Below are 18,604 nucleotides of genomic sequence, written 5' to 3' on the forward strand. Positions count from 1 at the left end.
AGGACATGTAAACATAGAATATATGTCCTTAGATGATTGTTTTTGATTAATTATGCACAGTTTGCTATATTCACTATTGGAGGCATGTGGTGAAGGAGTCTATCTTTCTATCTACTCTAGTGTTTGGGCACTTCAATACTTTTTTAAATAGAAGTTCATAGACTGTTTACAGGCGGTGGAGATGTTTTGATACACCAATGAATTGGAGTTGTAATACTAAAATTCAATATTGAAACTTGTGATGTTAATGAACGAGAGATAGTCTATAAGAAAGGTTTGAGGATTTTCCTATTCATGTAGTAAATTACTTCTACAAGAGCCAGAAAGAAACGCCTTGCATCACTTTTGATATAACTTAGTATTTGTTAACCATTGAAACTGGTTTTGAATGCTTCCCATTTTATATAACACTTGACTAATTCCTTTCTTCATTATAATCTATAAGAAAATCATTACAATAGAAAAGATTCACTTGCTTGCCTAGCTATCCTTCCCAGTGATGACAAAGTATGGTATGCACACTTGCGTAAAGATTCTAAAATGGAATGCTGTGACCAAGCTTAAGACCCTTCAGCCATTGGCTGCTTAGGAAAAATGCTAAATGACTGCATGATCAATTTGCTATGTGCAGATATATAGAGCTTCAAGGCATAACATTAGCAGTGTCCTATAGCAATTTGTTATGCAGTTCTGTAGGTTTGCTAATTAAATTGCCACTTTTGTAGCAAAGCTAGCTATTTAAGTTACCCTGTTCAATGAAAACACAGCTCACCATGCATTCCTCTTACCTTCAGGGCTCTCTATCCCCTTGTCTCAGTTCACTGCAAGTTCAAATGGGCTAATGAGAGAATGAGGGAGCGCAGCAGTAACTCTCTTGTCCACTCTTAAGTGCCATAGGCCAGTGTGGGAGTGCTAGGCAAGAAGTTTGTCTTTTTCAAATAATTTCAAACCGCACGTAATCCTGATGATACTTTTATTAAGCTAACTATATTGTGTCTGGCAAAGACCAGTATGTGTTAACTTTCTAACTTTCTTTTTAATTAAAAGACAGTCCTTCAATTCCATTCCTAAAAAAGTAAGTTGTTACATTATGCATAGTTACAGTATTGCCGCTGTAAAGCACTGCATCGTCACCACGCGTTGCTGTAAAGTTTAGGTTAGTGTATCTAAATCTCAGTGTCAACTATATTTCATCTTGTCGGGGAAGATGCATCATATTGGCGAGTGAATTTTTGAAAATGTACATGATCACACGGCCAAATGCTTTTGATGGCTTACCTAGTTATGTATCCTTCTGGTTGCATACATCTTGCGACATGTGCTCAACCCGTGAGCTGATCCCATACTCCTTGACATTCTATCATACTGCTGCTTTATACCAGCCATCCTTAAAGGGAGATGGGTGCAAATTACAATATTCCACCAAGTCTGCCCAGTTCTCTGCCTCCAACACCATCCACTCTTAGTCTCTTACTTTATTTCCTCTTACATCATGAATAAACAAAGCTAACTAATGTTTACGCAAAGTAGTGATCAAAAGTTCCGTTCAGTCTGTACTTCTACAGATCTATTGCACTACCATGCTATATGATTGTTTTCAGAGCCTTTTTAACATATCTATTTATTTGTGTCCATTCAGGCATGTAACTTTTTACATTGTACAAACATTCATGCTAGGCTTGCAGTGTCTTTTCACCCACTCACACAGTAGAGTAGATTTTATGAAGGGGCGAGTACCATTTGCAAGGGATGTTTGCAACTTGTATTTAACATTTACTTTGTTTGCAGTAAATGTCAAATAAAAGTGTTACTCTGCATGGCTGATCCCTGGGTGGCAGCAGTGTGCCAAACAAAGTGGATTTGTGCAGGCATTGACCATTTAACAGAAAGCACATATACATTTATCTATTGCTATGGCTCGAGTGTATTTTTTTTTAGGTCAAGTAGGTAAACTAAGTTCTGATGTTTGTTAATCTGCTTAGAATCACATGCTGTGCATCGTCCGACATCCAGTGGTCACTGTGGAGTATTGCATCTTGTTTTTCGAAAGTCGAAAAGGGGACGTTGACCATAGGCGTGTCTGTAATACTATCCCTATAGTGATGTGTAGTGTACCCAAAATATTTCACGCTTCGAGGTCCCTCACATTGTTTTTTTCCCGCCCAGATTACTGGTCGCCTTATGCGGAGCTCGTAAGAGACATTGCCATTACCATTTATTTGACCCTTGGTCGTTTTTTTGTCAGTTATTGATAATTCATACACCTCCAGCCCTCTTTTGACAGCTAAGCAACTTCCCCGCGGAGTCAAGATATTAGACGACAGTGGTTTTGACGGAGGCGATCCTATCGGCGCTGCCGAACACGTGGCCCGGCCTCGCCGGCCTACACAGTAGGAATAGTGGGGGTTGTTGGGAACATTTCTTTTTTCTTCTAGAATGCCTTTCTCTCCCCCCTCCCCCCTTTCCTTCGGAGTCGTTATCACTTATCACATCCTCAGCTATGGAGAGGACTCCTTTTAGATTTTGCCCTCGTGACGGCAGATTTAATTGGAAGGATGAGTATAAGCAGTGTAACCGCTACTTATCCCTCGACAACAAGAAGGGCGGCTGTGCGGCCTGTAAACTCCTTCGTCCAAAAACTTTAAAGGACCGCAGGGTCAAAAGGTGGGCAGCCTATGCTATGTCGAAGGACGATTGCTCACCCGCCGCCGCCGAATGTGACGAGGGGGACAGTGATGACGCTACCTCTGCATTGGAGGTTTTCGACCTCTCTAAGGAGCGCTCACGCCGTACTTATGGGGATGTACACCCCGGCGACGCCGATGCACATGGAAAAGTAAAAACTAAGCACACAACCCACGGCCCTTCCTCGACCAAGTCGAAGATGGTCCTAGCGCCAACAGAGACGCCGAATCTACCGGCAACCTCTGCCGACCGTAAGGGTCGCCAGCCCTCCCCGCAGCCGCATGCGCGACTAGCAACTGGGCCGTCCCCAATGAAGGACGCTACCACCAAAACATCAGACGAAATGCCTCGTAAGAGAGCGACCGTCGGCGAAAAGGTTACGGCGCAAGGGAAAACCGTTCATGACCAGCCCTCGACTGACAAACTAGTCGTCGAAAGCTTGGCTAGGATAGTCTCCACTGACGCTCACGGACGGACGCCGAAAGAGGCGCCGACACCCGTTCACAAGGCCATAAAGATGCCGAAATCTGCAGAAGGTACGCCGGAAGCCCCCCTTTCTACTCCCTGCCCCCCCCCCAAACTTCTCTGCCCCCGTCGAAGGGAAGACCTAAAGATAGATCCCCAGTGTCCGGCCCATGAGAAGGTTTCTCAGAGGGCGAAGGGGGTATATCCTCCATGCCATGGGACAGATCTCGAGGCGTAGGAGCACACCTTTCCGCCACTAGACCATTCAGGGTTATCCCAGTGGACTATGGAAAGATTTCAATTGTGTATGGACAAACCAGGTTTATGTCCACCTCTGAACACGTTATACCCAAAAGACCAAGAGTGATGCTCCATGAAGACCCTAGGGCCAAATATCCAAGACTCTTTGACCCAGTTCAAGAGGAAATTAATACATATGACCTCACTGAACAGGACTCACATTTTTTTGAAGATGAAGAGTTGTTAAATACTGAGGATCTTCAAGACCCTGTAGAGGGCTTTGGAGAAGACCCAGATATAGGTGGATCACAGCCCTGGCAGTCTCCAGGGGCGTCAACAGACCCTGGCATTTTAGATCTGTCCTCTCCTCAGACCACACCGGTCAGAGACCCGTCACCTATGGATGACCAACCCACTTTCAATGCACTGCTACGCAAGGTGGCAGCACATTTTGAAATTAATTTAGGGGAAATTACTCCAGAAGTAGACTTTGTGGAGAAAATAATTAAAGAAAAACAACCTACTAGTCAGGCCGTGTACCCCTTCTTGCGTCAGTCAAGAGACGCTTCGTCCCATCTTTATCCACACCTGCATTGGTTAGAGGTGTCAAAGCGAGAATTGAGAAGCTTTTTAGCCCCTCACCGTCCAACCCCCTATATATTAGGGGTCACTCCATACCTGATTCCTTGATAGTAACTACCACGAGGAAAAGAGAAGGGGTTCCTCTAGCTGCTATCGAAGCACCCCCAGACAAGGAGGGGGAAGAAGCTTTGTGCCTTGGGAAAGAGGATTACATCCTCAGCGGCTTTCTCCACACGGATTGCCAACAACAATACTTTGTTGGCAAGTTACGCTGATGCCCAATGGGGAATGTTAAGCGAAGGCCTACAAGAAGCTCCTGAGCCCTTACGAACCCGTTTGTTAGCCATTGTGGCAGAAGGTACTCAGGAAAACTAAAGCATCATTAACAACACGCTAGATGCTGCGGAAACGGCTGGCCGGTCACTAGTCCAGCGGGTACTTCTTAAGCGTCATGTTTGGCTCAGGAACTCCGGTTTTAAGCCAGAAACCCAGGCGTCCCTCATCAACAAACCCCTTGAAGACTCAAACTTTTTTGGCAAGGCGGTTGACGACCCACTGGAGACAGCTAAGAAGGAATTTGAATTTGAAACCCTGAAGACTCTGGACCAAATCACAAAACCTCCTAATAAGCAAGGTTACGGCAACAAACGCTTTTTTCGTGGCCAACGACAAAACCACCACCACCAACAACAATACTCCTCAACAAGCAACTGGTCCTCCTCTCAGGGAGCCAGTGGACAATATGCACAGAGAGGACAACGTCGTGGCAAGGGAAGAGGTTGGGGCCTCACTCCCAGAGGCTCCCCGCCTACCAACACTTAATGACCCGAATGTTCGGGTCCCCTCCCATGCATCTCCGGTCGGGGGCCAGTTAACATCATTCCTACAAGCATGGGAGGGAATTACCACAGACCGCTGGGTACTGTCAACAATAGCCCATGGTTACTGCATCAAATTCAGTCGGTCCCCAACATTCAGACCCCCAAGGGGAAGACGCCTTTCACTGGAACACCTCTCCATCCTTCTTCAGGAAGTTGAACTGCTACTGGAAAAAGGAGCAATAGAGGTTGTGCCTCTATCACAGGTAAAGGAGGGTATTTATTCAGTGTGCTTCCTTGTACCCAAAAAGGATTTAACCATGCACCTGTACTAGAACTGCGCCCAGCAAACAAATTCGTAAAACCTCCGAAATTTCGTATGGTGACTTTACAGGGGGATTACATGACAACACTGGACATGAAAGATGCATACTTTCATATTTCAAAGTTGCTAGCGCACAGAAAATACCTCAGGTTCATGATAGAAGGCAAACACTATCAGTTCAAGGTGCTACCCTTCGGCATAGCTTCAGGGCCGAGGGTATTCACAAAGGTACTGGCAGTGGCAGCGGCACACCTGCGCAGGTTGTCCATTCCAGTCTACCCTTACCTCGACGACTCGCTCATAACAGGGGATTCTTTCGAAACACGCTTCTCAAATACCCAAAAGACTGTAGACCATTTGTTCCACCTGGGCTTCTCCATCAACGAGAAGAAGTCCAGTCTAGACCCCAGCCAAGTCAAGCAATTCCCATGGGCTCTTATTCGAACAAAGGACGGCCTTGTCTTCCCCTACAACGAGAGGGTCCAAAATATGCTGTTTCAGATCCCTCAATATGTAGCCGGTCGAGAAGTGACGGTACGCGAAGCCATGCGACTGCTAGGAATGATGGCGTCATGTATTTATTTGGTACCTCACGCGCGCCTGCGTATGCGCCCAATGCAAGAGTGGCACAATAGCCAGTGGTGTCAGGCCAGCGGACAATGGGACGATCTGGTGGTGGTCTCGCAGGCCTTGGTTCTCTCGCTGCGATGGTGGTCGAAGGAAAACCTTGACCTTGTGTTGGGGAAACCATTCGCCACCCCCGCAGTGGAAGCCACTCTAACCACAGACGCATCCCTCACAGGATGGGGGGCTCACCTATCCCATCAGACTGCACACAGAGTTTGGACTCACAGTGTGGCGTCCAAACACATAAACTTGCTGAAACTGCTAGCGGTCTTCAAAGCACTGCAGGCTTTCAAGACACACCCACAAGGGAAAGCAGTGCTGGTCCTCTCAGACAGCACCACAGCCATGTACTACCTGAACAAGCAAGGGGGCAGTCACTCTCCAGGACTGTCCAAGCTGTCCCAGAACATCTGGAAGTGCGCTCTCAAACGCATGTTTCTGTTATCTCAACATGCATCAGGGGAACTCAATCTTCTGGCAGATGAACTCAGCAGAGACTTTCCTCTGCCCGCAGAGTATGAATGGCGACTACACGAAGACATCATCTCCAACGTTTTCGCAGAATGGGGCTTCCCAGAGATCGACCTGTCCGCAACTCTGGAGAACACCCAATGCCATAATTACGCCTCCAGGTACCCCCAGAACCGCTCCAAGGGGAACGGTCTCTGGATAACATGGTCAGGGAAATTTGGCTACGCTTTTCACGCCGACTCCCCTTCTCAACAAGATAGTGCACAAGATGCACCAGGAACCAGTTACCATGATACTGGTGGCCCACATGTGGGCCCGACAACCTTGGTTCGCTAATCTAATGGAGAGGTCACTGTTTCCTCCGGTGAAACTACCCTGCCCGTACAACAGGCTGTCACAGGACAGGGGCCGAGCGCTGCACCCATGCCCCCAGACCCTAAACTTGGCAGCCTGGCTCCTGAAGTCATAGAATTTGGACATTTGCAGCTCCCACAGAGATGCATGGACATTCTCAGAGAGGCAAGGAAACTGAACACTCCTTAATGCTACTCTACTTCTTTCAAAACCCATCTAACTTTGGAGAAAAAAGCCTGCACACACTTGATGTGCGCAGAGCGGTCATGTTTTATATGGAACGGACTAGACCACTGAGAAAGACTAAGCAGTTCTTTGTCTCGGTGGCGGCAGGAAGAGAAGGATATGCAGTTTCCAAATCCACAATATCTAGATGGATTGTCCAATGCATCACTCTCTGTTTCTCTCTTGCTAAGAGAGAACTGACCTTCAAGCCAAGAGCACATTCCACTCGAGGCACTGGGGCATCCATAGCATTCATTGCAAATGTTCCCCTTGAGTCCATTTGGAAGGCGGCAACCTGGAGTTCTGTACACACCTTTACTAAACACTATTGTCTAGATGCCCATTCTAGATCTGATTCCCAGGAGGGACAAGTAGTACTAAGACATTTTTTCTCTACTGTTCCTTCTCACAATCCACCTCCAACTCCGGGTACTGCTCGCTAGTCTATGCACAGCATGTGATTCTAAGCAGATTAACAAACATCAGAAGACATGCATTGCTTACCGTAAAAGCATTTCTGATGGTTGTATCTGCTTAGATTCACATGCGCCCACCCCTCCTCCCCGCTCGGATGGAAGGACTTATTACTTTCTCTCTTTTCTGTACTCACTCACGTAATGATAAGGCTCCCTCGTGGCAGAAAAATACAAACAGAGGGACCGCGACGCGTGACGGATTTTGGGTACACTACGCGTCACTATAGGGATAGTATTACAGACACGCCTATGGTCGACGTGCCCATTTCGACTTTCGAAAAACAAGATGCAATACTCTGCAGTGACCACTGCATGTCAGACTATGCACAGCATGTGAATCTAAGCAGATACAATCATCAGAAATGCTTTTACGGTAAGTAATGCATTTCTTACTCAACCTGCATGTCTAGGGGAATTTTAAAGAACCTGCAAGGCCTGACTCATCGTTTTATGTCTTGGTTACAAATAATTTCTGGTAACATTACAAATATCAGTGCAGAGTTGATAATGAAATGGGTTTGTTTGCTAATCAAGAACATTTTAATTAGCAAACTTTGGTTATCAATTTTTGAAAACCAGTTTATGCCTTGAGCTTTCTCAGCCTGTCATCGAGGAACATTGAGTGCAAAAGAGTATGCAGAATACTCGTAGTTTACAGGAAAAACATGTTCTTGCTACTTATTGAACCTAACTGTGAATTCTGCCTTGTTAGGTGTGAAAATCATCATGAGAAGCTGAGTGTGTTTTGTTGGACATGCAAGAAGTGTATCTGCCACCAGTGTGCTCTTTGGGGAGGAATGGTAAGAAGGAAGCAAATCTTTTTTTGTTGCAATATTTATATTCATTTCTATTTCAGAATCTGCCGCCATGTGTTTTGTATTCTGGGAAACTAAGCGACTATAAAACCAGATGGGCCTGGCTTTTCCACTTTTTAGCTAATATACTTTCTTAAATGTTTTTTAACCTTATGTAGCACACAATCTGTTTTTCTACAGGACATTAAATGTACTCGATTTTTGTGGCTTTTGCTAGTCACATACTTATATTATTCCCATTGCAATGATCTATAAAAACAAGATTTTACCCATATACAATTATTTGTGTATGTACGAGGATATGTATCTCTTTAAAAGAACATGCGCTGCCAGACAGTCTTCCCCTAACCAAGCACAGCTGGGCTGTGAAATCTCCCTCCTAGAGGACTCTTTAGATTCTTTGCCCATCCGTTGGTGAAAGATGTCCAGACATAGTGCCTCTTGGCTTAGCTCACTTTTCACTTCAAAGAAAGATTGTTTTTTTTAAGGGCTTTTATCTTTTTTTAAAAAAAACTATACCCTGATTGGTGTTTTATCCCAGTGTTAATCAGCTTGTCAGCTGTGTGGCCTCTGTGCAGCAGGCGTCACTCTTTAGTAAAAAAAATAAAATTCAGGAGTGTTTTTATTTTATTTTAGAAGGACAGAGGCGCTGTTGTATTTTCTACGTAAAATGAACATCCAAAAAAGATGAAAAAATAAAGGAGCCAAAAAACACAAATTCTTTGAAGAGTGAAATATTAAACATACTTCTTCCTCCCCTACCAGCAAAGTCCTCAAATCCTGATTTTAATCCTGCTTTTCAATCTGTTTTCCAAAAAGTCTTGCACCACTGCCTTTAGAACAACCTTGTATTCCGTGAAGATGTACCCATTGATGAAGGAATTAGTGGTTGTAGGCAAGATTTAAGTGTTGCTGGCAGAAGCCAATTTCAGTGTCCTCACTCTCAAGTATATGAATTTTAAGAATTAAACCTTCGGATGCGCTTCACACGAATCACATACTTTCCTGAGAGGAGTAAGTTGTGCGTTTGATCCAAGTGCAGCCATCTGTCTTCGTTCCATCATGTACCCTGGCCCAATTAGGGCCCGGCTAGTGAGGGTTGCATTGCTCGTCCCCTAAGAGAAATGATAAAGATAAAGGACACATACTCTAGGCAGATAAAGTACTTTTCAGCCAGACTCAAAAGAGCGTTATTCTAATGTATTCATTAAGCAATAGATCAATCAAATGCAGGCAAAAAAAGATAATCATTAAAATACATAAAATCCAGACAAGTTGATAAAATCACAAAATACATTTCAGCATTGAATAATTAAAGTGTAAAACTGAACATCAAAATACAGAGTGATTGAGTTATAAATGAAAATATTCCTTCTGATCCTCATGGCAGCTACCTAGTAATCGAAAGAGCAATAAACATCAAACTCCTTTGCCTGAAGTAGGTATAAGAGAGCTACCGGCATTACTAATGTTTTTCATATCATAACAGGGGACAAAGAAACCTCTTCATTTGACATGATAGGCTTTACCAAAAAACATAAATTGAAGTACATCTTCCACAGGGCTTGAATTGCAATGACTACAGTTAGCACTGTTTAAGTATCACGTTGCCGTAACTGAAGCTAATGGTTGTCAAATTCTGTTTTTCACCTGTGCTGCGTACCTGAGGGTTGTCCTGGTTCTTCACTTGATGTTCCTTTCCGGTGCTCTGAATGGGACACCCCACTGCAATACTCCAAGATGGGTTAGAGGAATGATACACAAAGCCGACTCCTCCCAGATGGAACGGAGGAGGATGACCTGGGACCCACTCCCTGCACCACCAAACAACTTCCCCAGGCTTAACATGATGCAGGGACAGTTCAAAGCACTGTAAAAGAAGTTGTGCAGCTTCTCCCACTATGGTGTATGGCAGCTAGCAGGGTCCCTCGATGGTCTGAAGGGACCCAATAAGTTCCAAGTAAAGGCAGAGGTGGAATAGGGTGGCAGGCTAGGTGGCGAGCTAAGGCACAGGGAGGAGCAGCAGGAGCATGGCAGGAAGGAACCAAGAAGGTGAAACAGAGGACAGCAGAGCATAGCAAAGAGAACAGGAAATCCAGAGCGTTGATTTTATGGGGGGGGCCTTGATCACAATAAGGCTACAGCGTTCCGGCCCCATTGCCTTGACACCGGTAGACGCGCACCATACTACACATGCGGAAAGACCCGACACTGGTTCTCCGTGACTGCACCTTGGGATCATCAAGGCGGCGCTTCCATCAGGAAGCCTGCACAAGTCTCTGAAGCTTGCATGCCGTACCACTGTAGGCAAGCCCCCAGCCCACCATGCCGCAGACTGGGAAGATGCCACCGGAGATAAAACAGCAACACAGGTAAGTGGGCATGCCGCAGATGGGCGGACAACGTGACACCCCTGCCCTGAGATTGCGGAGCGCCATGCTTCCAAGGGAAGCGACAGAAGAACCAAATGTGAGGTGTGGACAGCCGAGGCAGGTTCCCAGGAGCGATCGCATGCGGCATAACCCTTCGATTAAAAGATACAATCAGCCACAACGAATCTGGGAATCACACGTCTTGACCTTGAACTTGGGCTGACCGGAGACGATGGTTGGAGCCAGGCAGGCCGGAGCATGACTGTAGGAATCCAGTATGTATCGATTCAGTAACGGCGCATGAAAGACAGGATGCACCCACCAAATAGCAAGTTTTTGAAGGCAACAGGTGAGTCCTGACCAGTAATCCGAAACGGACCCAAGTACTGAGGCACCAATTTGGTTGTTAAAGTCCTCAATGAACGTTTCTTGGAGGAGAGACGAACCTGGTCACGCACTTGGAAGGAGAGCTCAACTGAGTCTTTATCATCAGCGGCTCTTTTGTGAGAAGCTGAGGTGTCATCCAAGGTCCTGGAGACTAGGCGATGCACATCCTGCACCTGGTTTATCAAAGTATCAGAGGACGAAGTTCTGTTGGGAAGCACAGCCTTTATGGGCATCAATTTTGAATGGAACCCATAGGTGCATAAAAGCTGGCTGGATTTGGTGGGAGAATGCAAGGCGTTGTAAGTGTTCTCTGCAGTGTCCATGTGATTCAACAAATTTGATTACAATGCGTTGGAGTGGCAGCGCAAGTATTCTTCTAAGGTTTGATCAGTGCGCTCGGTTTGCCCATTGCATTGCAGGTGGTTGCCAGATCTCAAGGCCCTGTGTAAACCTGTGTTTTTGCAAAGTTGCACCTAAAAACGACAGCAAAATTGGGCACCCACTGTCCGAGATAATTTTCTCTGGCAGACTATGTAATTGGTAGACCTCATGGAAAAAGACTTAAGGAGCGTGACGGGCATCAGATAGGCAATTCTCTGAGCCTGAAATGTACAAAATCGAACTGAGAGAGGAAAGCAAGCCCATCTAGCTCGATGAGCATTCTGACTTTGCACTGAGTGAAAACTATGAAGATTTGAATGATTAGTGCAGAATTCCACAAAAAATGCTACTCCCAGAATCTGATGCCTCCACTCTCCGAATGCCTCCTTGGTGGCCAGCTGCACCTGCTTGATCACTGCATCATTTCTTTTGCTGGAAGAGTTTTCTTGAATGGTAGGTAATAAAATGTACGCCTTTGGTAGCCGGATTCCCTTGTAATAAGACCGCTTCTATGATCACATCAGAGGCGTTCGTTTCCATGATTAACGGGCATTTCTCATCCAGATGCTGCGCACAGTTTTGGTCATAAAAGCCTCCGTCAGCGAGGTACAAGCTGAATCATTCCAGAGGAAAAGTTTTACTTTCAGTGACCGTGGTATGAGAGAACCCAGGGAAGAAACAGCAGTAAAAATGTGCAAAGCTCCGAAATCGCTGTGCAGCTTTATCCTGAGGGCTCTTCCAGTCAAAAATTGCTTGGATATTCATGAGATCCATGTGGATACCCGTCCCACTGATGATGCAGCCCAGGAATTCGATTGATGTCTGGTGGAAGAGGCACTTTCCTGCCTTGGCATACAGTTGATGCTTGGCCACACGAGACAGCACCTCATGAACATGCGCTTATGGCTTTCCATGGTAGAGGAAAAAACAAGAATGTCATCCACGTGTACCCAAACATGGAGACCCATCAGGTCGGAGAAGATTGTTGAAAGACGGCCAGGGCATAGCATAACCCAAAGGACGTTATGCAGCATTCAAAATGCCCCATTGGTGTCTTGAAGGCAGTCTTCCACTCCTCTCCCTCCTTGACACGAACCAAGTGGTAAGCGCGTAGATCCAGTTTGGAAAACACAATATAGGAATGAAGAGATTCTAGAAATTCATGGATCAATGGTAGCGGATATCTATCTTTTAGATGTTATATCACTGAAATTGCAATAGTCTATTGTGACGAATCTTGGGATGTCGTAACTGCTTCCGTAGGGAGAATCCCTTACCACGAGTCCAGGTTGAGGAGGCTTCTACTCAATAGTACCCCCTGGGGGTGGTACTCAGCGGGTGGATCTCGAGGGATGGGTACCTCCTTGGGACTAGTGATGACTATTCTGGGAGGCCGCGGTATCAGCCCAACACCTACACCTCCCCTTCATCCCTACACTTTCCGCCCCTACTCTCCTATCCAACATACTTCTGTAGAGCTCAGGAAGTAGAAAGGACTGCGATGAGGAAGAGTGGCTGCAGTTGCCATTAAGATCCAAACCAAGGGACAGCGATAAAGTGTGGATCTGCAAGGATCAAACAAAGGAACCTACCTGAATGTTCTAGTCTTCAACTAAAGACTGCACAGACTGCCAACAGACTAATCTACCTGTCAGATCCTGCCTGGAGGAACCGAGACCGTGGCAAACTCTCACCTCAGAGAACAGCAGGGGAAGACCAGGATGCGGAACAGCGAGAAGCAGTGTCCTGGGTACACTGCCAGAGAACTAGAAGGCCGGCTGGAGAAAGCACAAGCAGCGCACGGCACTGCAGGACCACACGGTCTAACTAAGAGCTCCATGCGGAAAAGGGACAGGAGACTGTTAGGGGAGCTCTTTTCTAAAGTCTCGCTTGGAGGTATGACTTTAGTAAGCTATCCCAGTGGTTTGCAGATCCCCAACTCAGTCTGTACTACTCAAGGACCTTTGTAGAGTGGCAGAACAGTCAGGATAATCTTGAGAGGAAGATGTGAGCTGTAGGTAAGAACAATGAACGAGTTAGTAAAGCACCTTCAAAGAAACACACATACATTTATATCAAAATATAGATTTATTATCTTTATACAAAAGCCACTGTTAAATACTTGGCACAATAAACCAATGCACATAGCTATACCTTTCAAAACTTTCACAGGGTCACTTCTTAGTTGATAGTTGCTGAATGCATGCAATTGTTGCAGGGGTTTGACAGTTATATCAGTAATACTGTGCAACCACAAAATAATATGGTAAATGTATTAAGTCTGCGTGCACATATAAGATAGTGGTTTTTGGGAAGGAAAACAGTTATCGTTGGAGAGCTTCTGGTTCTAGAGGCAGTTTCGTGGCACAGCAAGTCTTTCCAAGTAAAAGTTGCAAACCTAGCTATAAGGCAGTTCATAGCGGCCTAAAGTCTTGCCAAGCAGCCGAAATCAAACGTTCTGGTGGATACTTTCTAGCCTCTAGGAAGGAAGATACAAGAAGGCTTAACCAATGTTGGAGACCCTGTTAAAGGACTTGCTAAAGAGACACAAGCAGCAGCTTGAGTCTGAGTTAAGAGGGGGTTACCCTGGACACCTAAGTGCATTCCAATGCTCTGTAGCGACTTTCTGGAAACAGGTAAGTGACACCTTTTTCCCCACAGTACCTTCAGCTAGAAGAAAATGTTTGTGGCGAATGCTCTGCGGTGTTGCAACTGTGGACCTGACCTCCGGATTCCTTGGCCTGATGACTGAAGGCAGGACAACGGATGGAATCTCTCAGCGGCAGTCACGAGGGAGGATCTCTGGCACGACTTTCAGCACCTTCTTTGGTCACTCTGTGGTCATTCTGTGGTTTTGGTACCTTTTCTGAAGCACCAACAAAGGATGTGGTTTGCCCGGTCAATCTTCTACACTTCCTGCAGTCCCGCACTCTGAGGAGGAGGGGGGGTCTGTATGAGTTGGATCGGATCTCTGGCGTGTCCTTGAGGGCGGAAAAATAGCAGATTACACAGAATACCTCATCTATTTTATTTTGATTTCAAATAATAACCTTGTAGCACATGCAGCTTATCCTAATTTCATGGATGCATATTGAAAACTCCAAACTGTTTTTTAGAAAAATATTCAAACATTTTTAATATTTATTTTTATTTCAACACATTTGTGTGCAAAAAAGGGTTCGTAAAAGTGCTTCTTTACAGTGCAAAAAATGGTATCCCAAATAAACGATGAACGGGTAACACTTTGGCCGGCACGCGACCACCCAAATATCTTGGATTTACTGGGAATGTTATACCCAATGACATAAGATTTGGCAGGATTAACTAAAAACCCGTTTTCAGTCACACCTTGCATTCCGCAAAGCACTCAGAACTTGGTTGTTCAACTAACTTCTGCCTCACCTTCGCACTGTGCTTCACGCATGCGTACTCATGACTCCTGTAACCTTTAATTGTTTACAATGCATGTGCCATCTCAGGCACCAATGTAACTGTTCCTTATAACACTGTAACCATTTCACCACTGTTATATCTTGAATACTCTGTTTGTACCTTTGTAACTAAGTACCATACTTAACTGTAACAGCGCCACAATGCCTACAAGCTGTTGTGCGCTGTACAAATTAAAAAAATTAAAAAAGAGATCGTTCAATCTTCTTTGCAAGCCTATGGGGTTAACATCCAATAAAAGGATATCATCCGCATAGGCATTCCAACCAAGTTCAAGAGTCTCTAACATAGGAGGAAATTATTCTTAACAATAAAGAAAAATCAGAAATATACAAATTGAATTGGGGCGAAAACATAGCCCTGCTGCAAACCAAGATTGGCAATAATATCCAAAAGAAACCCCTCAGCGTTAAACCTAACCTTTAACACGTTTTTTTAAATGAAATAATATCAACATAGAAGGGAAACTGGAACACCAGTCTTAACTTTTTCCCATAATGTCCCTCTATCAACTTTATCGAACACAGATGTCCAGTGCAGGCTTGATATATAAACAGAAAACTGTGTGACAGAAAACTGTGTGTTTAGCTTTGCACTTCGTTGTAAGAGCAACCTAAAAATCCTGTTTGTAGAGGGACCCAACCCCTTCCTTAATTGGTGGCTTTCCTCTTCCCATTGGAACAAATCTGTAAGCACAAAACCAGCTAGTACTTTAGAGAGTGAGTCATGTAATGATATTGATAGCGTTTTCCAGCCAGTGGTCCCTCGACTCAAGGCATAAAGGGGAGATGGCCACACCATTGACCACTAACTTTCTTTTTGTGTTGCGATCTAGAGCCTGAGCACCTCGTTAGCTTTACGCAACACTGTTAGCATGAACAACCACTCAACCCTGTCGAGCGCTTTCTCAGCGTCCACTGAGACTAGGGTGGGGGTCTATGTCTTGAGTGTCTAGTGACGCCTTTAGATTGAGCTTGCGGATGTTGTCGGATCTCTGTCACCCTTTCACATAGCCTACCTGGTCACTATGTATGAGCCCTGGCAGTACCCCGCTTAGCCTATTAGCGAGGACGCTGGTGTAGATTTTGGCATCAATGTTTATCAGGGAGATCAGCCTGTAGGAGCCACATTCGTGTTTGTCCCTCCCTTCCTTGGTGAGAACGATAATCCAGGCCTCTGTGAAAGATTCTGGTGCCTGACCCTTCTCCATGATGTCGTTCAAGAGATGAGCCAAGAAGAGTGCTATGGCCCGCTGCAGGTTTTATAAAATGCTGGGGTAAAGCCGTCTTGCCCTGGCGGTGAACCTTTAATTTCGAGATTGCAGCACTCGCTTCCTGCAATTGTATTGGGGCTTTGCAGAGTTTTAAGTGTAGTTTTCTCTAAGAATTTCTCTGTTTTCATGGGTGGATTTGCTGTCCGAGTTGTACAGTTGTTCATAAAACTGGCCGAACCGAGCCGTTACTTCAGTTGATTTGGTGCAGCGGTTTCCCCTTTAGATCTGATTTTGTACACTGCTCTTTCGGCTCTCTGCCCTCTTAATCTAGCTGCGAGTAGTGTGTGAGCCTTGTCCTCTTTTACGTAAAACTTTAGTTTTACATACCTAAGCTGTGTCAATGCTTTCCCACTCTATAATTCTTTAAGTTCTTGCTGAAGCTCCCTTATATGTGCCATCTGCCTGTTGGATTTCCTACCCCGTTTGACATGTCTGCTTCTTTGTCTTATTTCTTTCTGAAGGAATGTCTCCCGCAGCTGTCTAGTCCTTTTTTACGAAGGTTCCCTGCAATATCAGTAGCCCCCTCATCGTGGCCTTCACTGCTTCCTACAGTGTGTTTCAGGGGAGTGGGGGGGAGATCACATGCGTCATTTCATTCATAAAATTCCCTAATTTCGACATCGAGTGAATCCCTGTAGACTTGGTCATTGTATAGTGTGTCGTGGCAGATTGATCTTCTGTCGGTCGCAGTACTCGGGCCTAGATCTAGCTCTAGGTCTATGGTGCTCATGTCGTTGTCTGACCAAGCTACTAATTTGATGGCTGATTTCGCGATGTTATGCTCATGTGCCGCATCCAAAATGTTGTAGGCTATGCGGGTGAATGTTTGATGTGGGGAGAGTAAAAAGAAGTGTATGCTCTGTCTTGTGGGTGATAGGATCTCCACGTGAAAATCAAAAAGTGCTCTTGTAAAAGGGGTTGGAAAAGCCCTTTCCCTGGGGATGGAGTGGCTCCCTCTGCATGAAACCCAGTCAAGAACGGGATCCATCACCATATTGAAGCCCCCCCCCCTACAAATCAGTGCCCCTGTTTTCCAGTTGTCTCGGAAAGCAAAGAGCTCTCTGCTGAATGAGATTTGTTGGCGTTTTGGTGCGTAGGCTGAGCACAATGTAACTGCTCTCGTTTGAATGACCCTGTTGATCACCAGGCACCTCCGTCCATGTTTCTTTGAGTTTGCGTGATCTGTAATCCCAGTAATGCCCAATATAACATGCCTACACCTCCCTTTTTTGCAGGTCCTGATGCCCAAAAGGCTCCTCCCAATTGCTTTCCTTTTAGGGCAAATTCCTTTCTGGAATTTGGTTTCTTGCACAAATAGTATGTCTAGGCTTGACCGGTTAAATTCCCATAACAACATCGATCGCTTTTGGGGTGAGTTGAGGTCGGTTACATTTAAGGACCCAAACCGAACAGAGTTATTCTCCATATCCATAGCTGAAAGATGAACTAGTGTTTGGCCGCGTTCCCAGCGCAAATATTCACCCTCTCATGCCCAAAGCAGCTGTGGCCTTGAGTGTTTTATTTCCCTTCAGGTGTGCCATTCATGTAGATGTGTTGTGTGCTGTTCTTTGAAAGTGTATCCCTGGTATCTAACCCTCTCCCCTTCCCCCCTGTGAAGCATTCCCTCCCCCATTCACCCCTCCCTTCCCCCCTTGCCACTTAACCGCAAAAAGCGAATAAAGAAATGTCCCCTTGTAACTGGAGACACCCTAGAAAAAAGACATAGGGCCACACTTAGGGGAGGACTCTTTGAAACGCACACCTTAGTTAACTATATTTTACTTGTTTCAAATCGGCACTTACAGATTGCTAACAACAATTAAACACCCAGTCCGGAAAGGAAAGAAAAGAAAAGTCAGCCCTTCATTCTCTGCAATTGGTGGACACCTCGACCTTCTCAAAAATTTCACACTCCCAAGCCACAACGCATCCCTTAGAGTCCTTGGGAAGTTGGATTGTCTGCTTATGTCTGATCGTTCGCTCACAGCAAGTCATGGTGTGTTGAACCGTTTTAACTTCCTGAAGCCCTTGGCAGGCCCCCTTCTGGGACAGGGGCCCTCCGGTCTTCTGGGTGACTCGGGGAGGACGGGAATGCCTCCATCTCGACTCTGCTTGCTCCCAATTTTTAGCCCTGTAGCACACTGTTTGCTTCTTCCACGGTGACCACCCAATATTCCTCATTGCAGTGTTCAAAGGATAGCGCAAAGGGGAAGCCTCATCTATTGCAGATCTTTTGATCGCGTAGCCATGTAGTTAATGGGCGATAATCCTTCCTGGTTAGTGTAACTGCTGACGGGTCTTGAAAGATTCTAACATGCAAGCCTTCAAAGTCAATGTGCTCCTGTTCTCTCACCCGGTGCACAATTTCCATCTTGTGCTTGTGGTGCCTGCATTTTGCTAGAACTGACCTCGGACCATTTGGGGGGGACCCCTACCTGATGCACTATTTCGAACTCCAGGTCAGGTGTAGTGATGGGGGGTGGTGAACAGGGAGTTGACTAAGGCTTTCACTTGCCTTTCCAGGCTTGATGGAGTTTCATTCGGTGACTCCTTTAAGTCCTGTATGCGTATATTGGATCTCCTTTCGTGATTCTCGAGGCCGTCTACCTTGGCAGCCAAGTCCAAATTTCTTTGCTCCAGGTCCTGGAAATGCATGTC

General features: G+C 45.6%; 1 protein-coding gene across 5 annotated transcripts in view; it reads left to right on the top strand.

Annotated features, from left to right (window-relative positions):
- Positions 1 to 18,604, top strand: part of TRIM37 (tripartite motif containing 37) — a 1,981,866-nt gene that overhangs the window by 492,162 nt on the left and 1,471,100 nt on the right. For all 5 annotated transcript variants that reach the window (XM_069615157.1, XM_069615154.1, XM_069615156.1 and 2 more), the window contains one exon: positions 7,981 to 8,068. In XM_069615157.1, the coding sequence (XP_069471258.1) occupies positions 7,981 to 8,068 (88 nt within the window). The remainder of the gene's footprint in view (positions 1 to 7,980; positions 8,069 to 18,604) is intronic.

This window comes from Ambystoma mexicanum, chromosome 9 (assembly GCF_040938575.1).
Source record: "Ambystoma mexicanum isolate Mex_15411 chromosome 9, UKY_AmexF1_1, whole genome shotgun sequence".
NCBI lineage: Eukaryota > Metazoa > Chordata > Amphibia > Caudata > Ambystomatidae > Ambystoma > Ambystoma mexicanum.